The sequence below is a fragment of the Oncorhynchus mykiss genome, chromosome 9, assembly GCF_057628025.1.
Source record: "Oncorhynchus mykiss isolate SJ-2025 chromosome 9, ASM5762802v1, whole genome shotgun sequence".
Lineage (NCBI taxonomy): Eukaryota > Metazoa > Chordata > Actinopteri > Salmoniformes > Salmonidae > Oncorhynchus > Oncorhynchus mykiss.
In genome coordinates this window covers 28,344,309-28,357,265 of record NC_143030.1, presented here as the reverse complement: position 1 = coordinate 28,357,265, position 12,957 = coordinate 28,344,309, and the positions used below count along the sequence as shown (strand labels likewise).

Sequence of the window (12,957 nt, the reverse complement as noted above, 5' to 3'; positions counted from 1 at the left end):
GTGAATGTTCAGGAATTTTGAAATGGAAAATGCGTATTGCTCGGGTTGGATTGGGCTTTCAGTGTTATTTTCGATGGCTGTAGGCCGAGGCCTAGCCACTGGTCAGATAGAGCCTTACTGAGACAGGCTTTCAACACAACAACAATTCGCGCTAACGATGATAATACAAAGCAGGCCTTTTAATCAACACAATAAACATCAAACATGGTGTGCACTTCATACATTTTTATTTACATTGATCGGACAACTCGTGTACAAAATGTCATATGAAACCCACTTTAAATAGCCTAAGAAATTTAAAATAATACAGTCCCCGTAACTCCATGCTCGTAAAAAGTCTATCTACAGGTTACAAATTTTGTCATTTAAAAAGAATACAAACACACAAACTGGTTGACTAACCCTTGACAATATTCCATCCAGTTTCCATGTAAATAATTATATACATCTAATGATATATGCTTAAGTTAACATCCCCAAATGTAGAATAGTGTCTGGCTTGAGGGATTCACATTTTTGCACAGACTCAAATCAAGAAAATACATGGCAATTGCAACTTGCATATTAAAATAGAGAAGTTCGTTGGGGCCTATAGACTAAACAGGTTGGTCAAAGTGTTGTTGCCTTATGAATGTGGCTGTGATTTTGGTGACTTGCAATAAAGTCACTGTCAGCAATGAATCCAAACGCGGAAACCTCGGGAGTCCAATGGGTGCACGTTTTGGTTTTTGCCCTAGCACTACATAACTGATTCAAGTAATCAACTAATCATCAAGCTTTGATTATTTGAATCATCTGTGTAGTGCTAGGGCAACAATCTAAACGTGCACCCCTTGGAGTCCCCAGGACCGAGTTTGGTAAACGCTGCTCTACCATGTCCAATACGTTCATTCCATATAATACACCAATAATGTGTGTCTCACACAAGGCCTGTGATTTGTGATCTTATAAAAGACATGGGGTGGGTGAATTGGGAGACGGGATAATTTACAGTACTCGAGAAGGGTGGAGACACCTGTGCCAGGTTTGCGCTCAGTGTCCCAGGTGCTGCGTTCTCGTGGTACAGAATAGGAACCCTGACAATCCTTTGAGCCGAATACGAGATGCTCGTGGCCTCAATGTCGGCGGCTAGCTGTCTCTTCCACTTGTTCCTGCGGTTCTGGAACCAAATCTTGACCTGCGTCTCGGTGAGCTGTAGAGAGGTGGCTAACCCCGCCCGCTCAGTGCTGCTCAGGTAGCGTTTCATGTCGAAGGTGGACTCCAGCTGGAAAACCTGACTCCGGCTGAACACGGTGCGGGTCTTCTTCTTGCAAGCTGCTTTCGTATCAGGTGTTTCACTGTCTTCCCGGGCGAAGCAGGAAGACCCTGTTTCGTCATCCTTGTCGTCTGTCAGACTTCCCTCTGCCCTCTCGTCCGGTTGGTCGTTGTCTTCCACCGGCTCCGGTAGAGCGGGAGAATCCCGGTTGCTGGTTTTTAGAGAGCCTCCGGGATCATCGGAGTTGCTGGAGTGGCACTGCGGACCTGAAATGAACGAGGAGTGTCATGAGCTACATTTTACGCACCGGCCAATAGGGATCAATAAGTGCATGTATCTCGCAATCATGATATCAACCCCAATGGCAGCAGTGACAAGTGATTGCAGTTTTCGACGGTAGTCGATTTTTAAAGTGCTGCGGGCAGGCCATCCTGTCGACTAACAAAACATAGAATAATGAGCTCTTAGCTTGTAATGAAACACGTAATGAAACACAGCCTTGCAATTGTATGATAAGCATAATTAGGGTGTATGAGATTAATTTCCAGTCAGTGTTACGTTTGAAATGTATCGAAGTGGCGTGCCATACCCGGTTTAAAGAGGAACCGAATGGAGAAGTTTTACGGGGTAAGAGCGAATACACTAGTGCTGTTATGGTTTGTTGCAGGATATGTGGGCTATGCATTGTCTATTTTTACTGGCATGGCATGTATTGTGTATTTACATTGGAAAGAAGAATATAAGCTACTAGGCTATTACGCACAGGAACCTCAAAGCATTGTCGATAGCAGCTCTTTCACGTTGTTTTTGTCTGAGGAAATGCGTAGCCTATTCTCAAATGCTCCTTATTGTGAGAGCGGATCTGCCTAAGAAGAATGTAGGATGTTAGCTAGTAAACAAGCTACCCTACATACAGTTGTGTGTGGTTATAGACTACCCGTTATGTCGCTTCCATACATACACTACATAGATAGACATTTGGGACAATTAACAAAAGTGACTCTAAGACCTACTCTGTAAATCACTGCAAGCTTTGTTTGGCGATGTCCCACACCAGTGGCGTTGGACGTTTAATCCAAAGTAAGACACTTGACGCTCCACTTGGTTGCAGCGGCTCTCAATGACAGCGACTTGGTTGCAAGAGAGTCCCGTTTCCTTACAATCCCCCTCATCTTCGGTCGTAGAGAGCCTGTCTGTAGTCCCGGTAGTAGACCGAAGTAAATTCTCAATGGAAAATGACGAGCTTCTTGACGTTGGACCATGATGTTGAGACTCCGGTGCCTTAACAAGCATATTTTTTTGTCGTCTTCAAACCACCTAGTCACCGATAAATAAATGACTTACAAAATATTTACGTGCTGTTTAGACATTCTTGTGTGTCTCTTTTGCTTGGTCTTAGTTATGCCTAATCTTTCTCTTGAAGTCCGTCGAGCTATCCATGAGAGTTCGAGATAGAGCGCGAGAATGTGAGTGAATCCGTAGATATACTACTGTAAATTACATGGCGCGATCCACTCGAAGCAAAAAAATTGCCTCTTGCGATTGGACAGTGGAGGCAGCGAGCAAGATTACTCCAGAAAAATACGAGAATTACTCGCTTTGAGCCCCCTACTATACACTGTGTGATAGTCTGCATTGAGGGGTTGAACGGGACCCCGTCTCTCAGATGCTTTATTTAGGTCAATTAGGGAACAAATCAAAGCCGAGATACGGCTGTGTCCCCGGGCTGGGATGCATGGTAGATGAGATGGCTTCTTGGAGAATGACACAGTACCTCCTATTGGTTACTTTTGTCTATGCACGCTCTAAATGTATTATACCATTTATATTTGCATGCATGCATTCTTTCTCGTGCAATGACTATTCCAATTGATAGGAGGATGGACACGTGCAATTCATAGAATATCAATAGACTATCAATTTCACAATCAATGCAGTTTAGCTAAACATAACGTAACCCTTTCTCTAACGGGTATAGACAGTCCAGGGTATAGGATTTGGATTTTGCAGGAATTCAGTTTTCATTATTAGTAATTATTTATTTATTTGTTTATTTGGATACCCATTCGTTTTTTGCAGAAGCAGCAGCTACTCTTCCTGGGGTCCACAAAAACAAAAACACAAACACTGACGCTGATAGGCAAAGACAGTCACACACATTTAAAATAGAACGATATACAAACAATAAAATAACCAAATATGATGTGTGTGTTGGAGTGTGTCTGTGTGTTATGGCCGATAATTGTCTTGTTAAGCAGCATATAGCTATTGATCTGGGCCTAGTTTACCTCTATATGTAAAAGGCTTATTACATTAATACTAAGTTTAGTCAACATGTTTTTGTTTTTTTCTTTGGCCTACTTTTAAAAGTTACTTTAGTGCCCAAAAAGTGTCCCAAGATATCTCATTCAAATAATGATATCGCTGTTATTGTATACCTACCTCAGATTGTTTAGCCAAACTACCCAATATTAAATACGTTTTTATAACAGGGTAAATTGGAGTGGTTTCCAATATAGGCATTTTAATATAATAAACGAACAGATATTATGCAAAACAGCGTGTGAAATATTGTCTTATTGGGCCTGAAATTCAAATATAAGTTGTGCATTGTATTGTGTATTGTATTAATTTCATATGTGTTCATTTTCATCGAATGGTTTCAGGCAAGCAATGCTATGCAGCTTAAGAGTTTTGTATATTAGGGTGATGATTATGATGATTACGGTGATGATGATTATTATTAGGCTTTTATTATTACTATTATTATTATTATTACATTTTTCAATAAACTTAGCTATTTCATCTAACTTTTAATTTGATTTCCAATTGCACATTATGCTCTAAACCTGGCCAGTAAAACGTCAAACAATCCCAAAACAGTTTCCCGAGTGCCTTTAACCCAATTTAGTAAAACTAAGCCATCATTAATATTCTAAATGTTTATTGAATGTTATAGGTTTCGGTACTGAGCTTTAATAGAGTGAATTACTATTCAATATTTGCTTTAATCATCTTTATCGTGATAAATGTTAGGTTAAAATCACATTTGCGTCGTAGAAAATTGGGCGTTACCCAAATAGACAGATATTTGAGGTGTTTATTTTGTATTTTGGACACCAGACCATGCACTAGGACTGGCGTGGCGTGTTATAGTAATCACAGAAATATAAAATATGATTATTATAAATTAATGTATATTCAAGTTGATTAATAGCCCATAGGGTCAGTAATTTGAAGATTCGCTAAAATAGATATCAAATGTTCGTTGATTCATTGATTAAACAAACCACTCAGATAACAAATCAGAAATCCCCCTCAGATAACAAATCAGAAATTTCTCTCATCAGTAGTTACAATAGATAGACAAAATATGAATTTAAACTTCAAGTTAAATGACTAGATTAAAGGTTTTCCCAATATGTTATTTTAGATTGACTTCAAACTTGACTATGCAAACTTTTTTGGTTGAATTTAGGATTGTTGATCGACCACCAAGCTATGTCCACCTAATTCTCTTATATTTCCTGTGCTTTGTAGGATGAACCTATTTTAGTTTAATTGACTAATATGTTTATTTGTTTTGAATTGTGATAGGAACTGTGATAACCCTTCAGACATCACACGTTTCAAAATTATCTCACGATAAACACGTGACTAATTGTGCATTTTACCCACTGATGGACTTGAGAACATGTGACTCACCTCTAAGCAAGGCCCCTATGGCCTATATCATATGTCAGTGTCTGCAGCTCTTTGCATGATGCCAAAGAGTCTTGTGCTGGTTATCCTGTAAAGACTACGTAAGAAGGTGTAACTAGGGCTGCATAGTCTTTGCTCGCACATCTATTAATATGCAGAATGAAAATAACTAAGCTATAACCTCATACAGTGTCTTCACCTTAAAAACACCCATTGAAAAACACAGGTGAAAAATACATTGGCTGTGGCACTTCACATTAAGTGGCTCTAAAACCTAGCCAGGCATGTATGCACATGTTTTTACTTACAGTGGTGTTCATTTGCAGTTTTTGTAATAAAACATTGGATTTTATATGCGTTAGGTTTGTACACAAATTCTAATAATTGTGGATACATATTGCCTCAATCTAGAAATATTGCTTTAGATTGCAGTTTACATATACTTTAAATTGTGCAAGCCACAAAGTATAACAGTTGAACTCTGCTGCAGTGTTTACCCGCATTGTACTTACATTGCATGTGTGACCCAAAATACAATATTATTTTAAAATCATGATGTTTTCAAACTGTAACGCTCGTTGTTGCATGAAGAAGGAGTGGACCAAAGCGCAGCGTGGTACCTGCTCATGATATTTAAATAAACTGAACACGGAAACAAAAAAGTGTAACAAACCGAAAAACAGTTCTGTCTGGTGCAGACACATAACAACTACCCACAAAACACAGGTGGGAAAAAGCTGCCTATGTATGATTCTCAAACAGAGACAATGATAGACAGTTGCCTCTGATTGAGAACCATACCCGGCCAAACACAAAGAAATAGAAAACATATAAATAAAGAAACTAGAATGCCCACCCTAGTCACACCCTGGCCTAACCAAAATAGAGAATAAAAACCTCTCTATGGCCAGGGCATGACAGTACCCTCCCCTCCCCCCAAATGTGCGGACTCCGGCTGCAAAACCTGACTCTAAAGTGGAGGGTCCGGGTGGGCCTCCTTTACAGCGGCGGCTCTGGTGCGGGACGTAGACCCCCCTCCGCCTCTGGCTCCCCCCACCTTGGTGGCGCCTCTGGTGCAGGGACCCTCGTAGCGGGTCCCGGACTGGGGACCCCCGTTGCTGGAGGCTCCGGACTGGGCACCCACGTTGCTGGAGGCGCCGGACTGGGCACCCCCGTTGCTGGAGGCTCCGGACTGGGCACCCCCGTTGCTGGAGGCTCCGGACTGGGCACCCCCGTTGCTGGAGGCTCCGGACTGGGCACCCCCGTTGCTGGAGGCTCCGGACTGGGCACCCCCGTTGCTGGAGGCCTCGGACTGGGCACCCCCGTTGCTGGAGGCTCCGGACTGGGCACCCCCGTTACTGGAGGCTCCGGACTGGGCACCCCCGTTGCTGGAGGCTCCGGACTGGGCACCCCCGTTACTGGAGGCTCCGGACTGGGCACCCCCGTTGCTGGAGGCTCCGGACTGGGCACCCCCGTTGCTGGAGGCTCCGGACTGGGCACCCCCGTTGCTGGAGGCTCCGGACTGGGCACCCCCGTTGCTGGAGGCTCTGGACTGGGCACCCCCTGTTGCTGGAGGCTCCGGATTGGGCACCCCCGTTACTGGAGCCTCCGGACTGGGCACCCCCATTGCTGGAGTCCCCGGACTGGGCACCCCCGTTGCTGGAGGCTCCGGACTGGGCACCCCCGTTGCTGGAGGCTCCGGACTGGGCACCCCTGTTGCTGGAGGCTCCGGACTGGGCACCCCCGTTGCTGGAGGCTCCGGACTGGGCACCCCCGTTGCTGGAGGCTCCGGACTGGGCACCCCCTGTTGCTGGAGGCTCCGGACTGGGCACCCCCGTTATTGGAGCCTCCGGACTGGGCACCCCCGTTGCTGGAGTCCCCGGACTGGGCACCACCGTTGCTGGAGGCTCCGGACTGGGCACCCCCGTTGCTGGAGGCTCCGGACTGGGCACCCCTGTTGCTGGAGGCTCCGGACTGGGCACCCCCGTTGCTGGAGGCTCCGGACTGGGCACCCCCTGTTGCTGGAGGCTCCGGACTGGGCACCCCCGTTGCTGGAGTCCCCGGACTGGGCACCCCCGTTGCTGGAGTCCCCGGACTGGGCACCCCCGTTGCTGGAGGCTCCGGACTGGGCACCCCCGTTGCTGGAGGCTCCGGACTGGGCACCCCCGTTGCTGGAGGCTCCGGACTGGGCACCCCCGTTGCTGGAGGCTCCGGACTGGAGACCGTCGTTGCTGGAGGCTCCGGACTGGAGACCGTCGTTACTGAAGGCCTTCGTTCCATGTCTCCTCACTGGAGGCTTCTTGCCATGGATCATCACTGGAGGCTTCGTGCCATGGATCATCACTGGAGGCTTCGTGCCATGGATCATCACTGGAGGCTTCGTGCCATGGATCATCACTGGAGGCTTCGTGCCATGGATCATCACTGGAGGCTTCTTGCCATGGATCATCACTGGAGGCCTCGTGCCATGGATCATCACTGGAGGCCTCGTGCCATGGATCATCACTGGAGGCTTCGTGCCATGGTTCATCACAGGAGGCTTCGTGCCATGGATCATCACTGGAGGGAGGACACGTATGGGCAGTCTGGTACGTTGAGCTGCCACAGGGCTCACCAGGCTGGGGAGACATACAGGAGGCCCTGTCCTAGGCAGATGCACCGGATACACTGGGCCGTGGAGGCGCACTGGGGGTCTCGAGCTAGGAGCCTGCACAACACGTCCTGACTGGATGGTTACTTTGGCCCGGCACGTGCGGGGCGCAGGCACAGGACCCACTGGGCTATGCAGACACACTGGAGACACAGTGCGCAGAGCCTGCACAGGATATCCTGGGCCGTAGAGACGTACTGGAGGTCTGGAGAGCAGGGCTGGCACAATCCGTCCTGGCTGGATGCTCACCCTAGCCCGGCAGATGCGGGGAGCTGGGATGTAGCGCACCGGGCTAAGAACACGCACTGGAGACACCGTGCGCTCCACCGCATAACACGGTGCCTGACCAGTACGACGCCCGCCATGGTAAGCATGGGGAGTTGGCTCAGGTCTCCAACCTGACTCTGTGCCGCCCCCCAAAAATATTTGGGGGGCTGCCTCTCGGGCTTCCTTGCCAGCCGTGTTCGTCTCACCGACTCCATCCTCCGGTATCCCTCTTCGCACTGCTCCATAGAATCCCAGGCGGGCTCTGGCACTCTCCCTGGGTCGACCGACCACCTCTCTACCTCCTCCCAGGTTGTCTCACACCCCTGGCCACGCTGCTCCTTCTTACCACGCTGCTTGGTCCTTTGGTGGTGGGTAGTTCGGTAACACTCGTTGTTGCATGAAGAAGGAGTGGACCAAAGCGCAGCGTGGAACGTGTTCATGATATTTATTTAAACTGAACACTGAAACAAAAGAACAAAGTGGAACAAAACGAAACAGTTCTGTCTGGTATAGACACAAAACAGAAAACAACTACCCACAAAACACAGGTGGGAAAAAGCTGCCAACGATAGACAGCTGCCTCTGATTGAGAACCACACCCGGCCAAACACAAAGAAATAGAAAACATAGAAATAAAGAAACTAGAATGCCCACCCTAGTCACACCCTGGCCTAACCAAAATAGAAAATAAAAGCCTCTCTATGGCCAGGGCGTGACACAAACTATACAACACACCCCCTAAAAATGTAACAATGCAACATTGCTTGATTATCATGAGTCACAGGCCGTGTCTAGACTTGACAGTTCATGCAGCTTTAGTATTCTGATCATGGATTTCTGATCATGGAATTCTAAACATGTCATGCATCTACACCAAAATTTAAATGTGTCTACCGTGTCCCCTGTGTTTCCGGATTCTATATTCTATATTCATATGCCAGTATGCATTCTACAAACGGTGGAATAGGCCAAATATGATAATAACACAACGACAACTGATGGCAGTAGCTAACTACTGTAGCTAACTAGCAGGCTGTAGCTAGACATCAAGCTAGCAAGCGACGCTAAAGGGATAGAAAACGGGTTAGCATAACTAGCCAAACACTACATTTTAGCTAGCTGGCAAGCATTTATGAGGCCAGCAAACAAATTCCTCACGTGCTAGGAACGTATTTCCTCCAACGTTATAATGAAATGGTGCCTCGGTTCCAAAACACAAGTATTCTGGAGACTTGTCGGAGTGCTGATGACGTTTCCCACTGTATGCTCTTTCGGTAGTCTGATTGTCTCCAGTCTGAGTAGAAACCTGCAAACAATCACCTCCTGAAGTGGTCAGCCAGATCTGAACACAGTCAGACCACAAAGCAACTTTTGTGCATCTAGAACCGCCTTTTCAATGTGATCTTCGTATTCTGATAGCAGAAGTTGCATGTAAGTGTCAGGTGTAGACACGACCATAGAGACATGTTGAATCCTTACAAGAATACGAGAGTACAGGACCTCCAGCCTTCAGAGAGATTTGCTATTTTAACAGAGCTGAGATTTACTTTGACGTGCAAAGTGTAGCAATACAGGTGATATCAGTTATTGACATAGACATGGTGGTGTAGCAGGAAGATTGGAATACTGTGAACCAAGCGGTTGTGAGTTCAAATCGCAGGTGAGGACATGTTGAATACTAATTACTGTATAAATGAACATGCACAATGTAATCATGTATGTCAGCGTGTGTCAAATATGTAAGTTGAAAACATTGTTGAATGAACATATGAAACAAGTTGAGCAAACACATAATTTTAAGTTGACTGAATTTTTGCCTACGTTTTCTCATGTTGGAGCTAAATTTGGCCAACTAATAATGTTAAAATCAGATAAAACGTTGAGTAAACGAAACAAAAAGGCAGTGGAACCAGTTACTTAATAATATTTAGTTGAAACAACTTGATTTTTATTTCCAGTGAACAGCAATTGACTCATTTGGATCTTCTTCATTTCCGTGTGTGTAGGCCTACAGCATTTCATTACATTTAGTTTAATCAGCCACAGTTCCACTGTCTTAGATCTATTTAGTATATGTGCTCACTGACATTATTATTTACCCCCCCCCCCCCCCCCTCCCAGGATACCGATTACTCAGTGTTAATCTTAATCTTACATAAATAATTGTCAAAATAATCCCCCACAAATGCATACAGGCTATAGAGATAGGTGTAACATACTATAGAGGCTTAAGGCTAGATAAGACTACAACGGCACACACTTACTTAAGCCCCCTATTTCAGTTGGACTAGACAAGGGTTATCAATCCATAACGCATTTGCTCTATACACCACTGATTATTCTGATTCCCAGGTTTAGTCTTGAGATTACTCATCCATATACTGAACCCATTAATAGTCCCCAAATTCAAATTCCTATATCATTAGTAACATATACGGTATGTTTTGCTTCTTCTTCTACTGTCTGCATTACGGAATCCAGAGGATGAGGATGACTGTATTAGAAGTTTGTCTGTCGCGGGAAGCCTCCTGTACCATTACCGCAGCAGCAGAGACGATAATAGGTCACTGTCAGAGGGCACTCTGCCAAGGTCAAGGCCATGGCCCAGAAAGCAGCAGTGTATATGAGGTCATGAAGGTCCAGACATCTAAGATGAATCTGCCTTTAGAGAGGCAGTCTTCCAGAACACCATTGCTTTTTGATATGTCCTGTGTTTGTTGAACTTGCCTAATTTAGTACCTCTATTTGTACCTCTCTCTCTCTCTATCCCGCTCTCTGTCTCGCTCTTTCTCTGTCTCGCTCTACCGGTATATTTTGCCCAAAATATTACAGTGGTTTATAGCTTAATTCCATGCCGTTTTCATAACATTTTTGACACATACAGTGTGGTCCGAAATTATTAACACCCTTGATAAAGATGAGCCAAAATGACTGTATAAAATAAATCATTCAAATACTGAGCTATATTGAATGCAAAAAAATACATACTAATACAATTGCTCAGAGAAAGACATTTTGTTTAACAAGTATTACTTTTTTTTCTCAAAAAGGTAGGGGTCAAAATGATTGACACCACTGTTTTCAACACCGTTCAATACATTACCTTGTGGATCTTGATGTTTGCTTGGGGTTATTGTCTTGCTGGAAGATCCACTTGTAGCCAAGTCTCAGCCTCCTAGCAGAGGCAACCAGGTTTTTGGCAAAAATATCCTTGTACTGGGTAAAATTCATGATACCGTTGACATAAGGACCAGGACCAGTGGAAGCAAAATAGCCACATAACTTCAATGATCCACCACCATATGTTACAGTATGTATGGGGTTCTTTTCTGATCATTTAGACGCCAAGCCCAACACTGGTGTGCATGGCCAAAGAAATGTTCATGTCATCTGACCAAAGCACCGGGTCCAATCCAAGTGCTAATCCAGGCATTTACATTGGATAACATTAGAATATAGCTATTTGGCCACGCACACCAGTGTTGGGTGATAATGATAATGCACGAGCAGAGAATAACCTGATACCTACTGTAAAATATGGTATGATTGAGCTAATCTGATTTACCGGTATGACCTAAGATTGCCACCAATACAGTGACATGCAATGCTTACCCTGTGATAAACTAGTAAAATAAGCTGTTATGAAAAGGCAAAAAAAAAAATATATATAAAATGTTCTATATTTTTGTCTATGACCAGGTTTCCATCCAAACTTTATATGCGAGTAAGGGACATGTCGTATAAAAAAATGTAATGACAGACAACAACGCAAGTGCAAATTCCAGAGTGGACACATGTTATATAATGCATTTTTTGTTGTTGTTGAGAAAACCATCCGTAGAGTTAGAAATGCGATGGAAACCCATGGAACTTGTATTTTTTATTCGGTACACTACATCATCAAGCACAGCCTTTTATCTGCAACAAATCCATTTGATGGAAACACCTCTCTGGTGGGAAAATGTGCATGTTTTGTTATTTTGCGGATTTTAGAATATTCGCATGAAAATCTGTCGCCAATTGGATGGAGACCTAGCTAATCATTCTGGTGGTTTTTAAGCTCAAAATCTCAAAATTTGCTAAAATTGCATCGAAACCTCAGAAAAGGCGCCAGGGTATTCATGCAGTTCTTTCCATCTATTCACAGCCATTAAAATCCTTGACACTCGCGCGGGCTTCCAAGACGTGACATGAAAGGCACCCACCCTGAAACCCTCTCCCTCACTGTTCACTGCTAGCTGCCAGGCAGGCGAATAGTGTGTACTGGACTGTCCACAGAAACGTAATTACCACTTAAACTTAATATTCAGCATCTCCGGCACCACCCCAACATCAACATATATGAAAATGGTGCGTTTCTACGTTTTGTAGTAAAAAGATAGAGAAATGACATCATCAACCAATTAATGGACAATTGGTAGGCAATTAGTATGCAATGCTTACTCACAATTGGTCAAAATCACAAGACATACACCGATTATGTCAATGGAAACATTGACAAAAAACATATTTTTCACTACAAAACATAGAAAAGCACAATTTTCACGTTATGTTGATGTTGGAGTGGTGGTAGAGGTGAAAAATTGTGAAGTTTCCCTTTAATACTTTTTACCCAGACTTTTACACATCTTGGACATTTACTTTTGTATTTTTCATCAAATAGACTATTTAGAGGATAAATGCTGTGTGTGATGACATAGTGCACATAAAATCACTTTTGCTTTTCATGTATAAAAAACCCCACAGGTTTAATGTATTTCCATTTAATTTTCAACTCTACCAATGGTTTTGTCATAGAAACTGTTGCGTAAATAGCATACTTGTCCAATCTGGTTTTGGCGCATGCTCTATAGACAACAGTTCACTGTCAAATGGGAAAGGGTAGTTTATATGATGAAATATGGATAAAAGCAAGATCGTAAAAAATATATATTTATGTGGAAATTTGCATGAAGCTCATCACCGTGCACATAAACACCATAAATTATGAAGTTCTGAAATAAGTTTGGAAGTTCATCATAACTTTTCCAACTGCCTATAAACTCTGCATGCTTTTCCATGTTGTGGTGGTAGTAGGCTACAA

The 12,957-nt window shown here is 44.2% G+C and overlaps 2 protein-coding genes across 2 annotated transcripts; both read right to left on the bottom strand.

Moving 5' to 3' along the window:
* Positions 1-210: 210 nt before the first annotated feature.
* On the bottom strand, positions 211-3,037 carry LOC110531807 (uncharacterized). Its single transcript, XM_021615237.3, has 2 exons — positions 2,269-3,037; positions 211-1,521 (listed from the first exon to the last, which is right to left on the bottom strand). The coding sequence occupies exons 1-2, from the start codon at positions 2,546-2,548 to the stop codon at positions 920-922; spliced, it is 882 nt and encodes a 293-aa protein (XP_021470912.1). The 5' UTR covers positions 2,549-3,037; the 3' UTR covers positions 211-919.
* A 2,890-nt stretch (positions 3,038-5,927) lies between these two features.
* LOC149980869 (uncharacterized) lies at positions 5,928-11,105 on the bottom strand. Its single transcript, XM_090185790.1, has 3 exons — positions 10,978-11,105; positions 7,174-8,169; positions 5,928-6,135 (listed from the first exon to the last, which is right to left on the bottom strand). Exons 1-3 carry the CDS (start codon positions 11,103-11,105, stop codon positions 5,928-5,930), a joined length of 1,332 nt encoding a protein of 443 aa, XP_090041916.1.
* Positions 11,106-12,957: the final 1,852 nt, after the last annotated feature.

Excerpts from the sequence above, each read along its gene's own strand:
- LOC110531807 (XM_021615237.3), bottom strand. The coding sequence starts at position 2,548 with ATGCTTGTTAAGGCACCGGAGTCTCAACATCATGGTCCAACGTCAAGA. Across the intron at positions 1,522-2,268 it reads AGCTTGCAGTGATTTACAGA|GTCCGCAGTGCCACTCCAGC; the intron begins GTAGGTCTTAGA and ends CGTTCATTTCAG.
- LOC149980869 (XM_090185790.1), bottom strand. The coding sequence starts at position 11,105 with ATGAATTTTACCCAGTACAAGGATATTTTTGCCAAAAACCTGGTTGCC. Across the intron at positions 8,170-10,977 it reads CAAACATCAAGATCCACAAG|AGAGGTGGTCGGTCGACCCA; the intron begins GTAATGTATTGA and ends GGGAGGAGGTAG. Across the intron at positions 6,136-7,173 it reads TCCAGCAACGACGGTCTCCA|CAACGGGGGTGCCCAGTCCG; the intron begins GTCCGGAGCCTC and ends CGGAGCCTCCAG.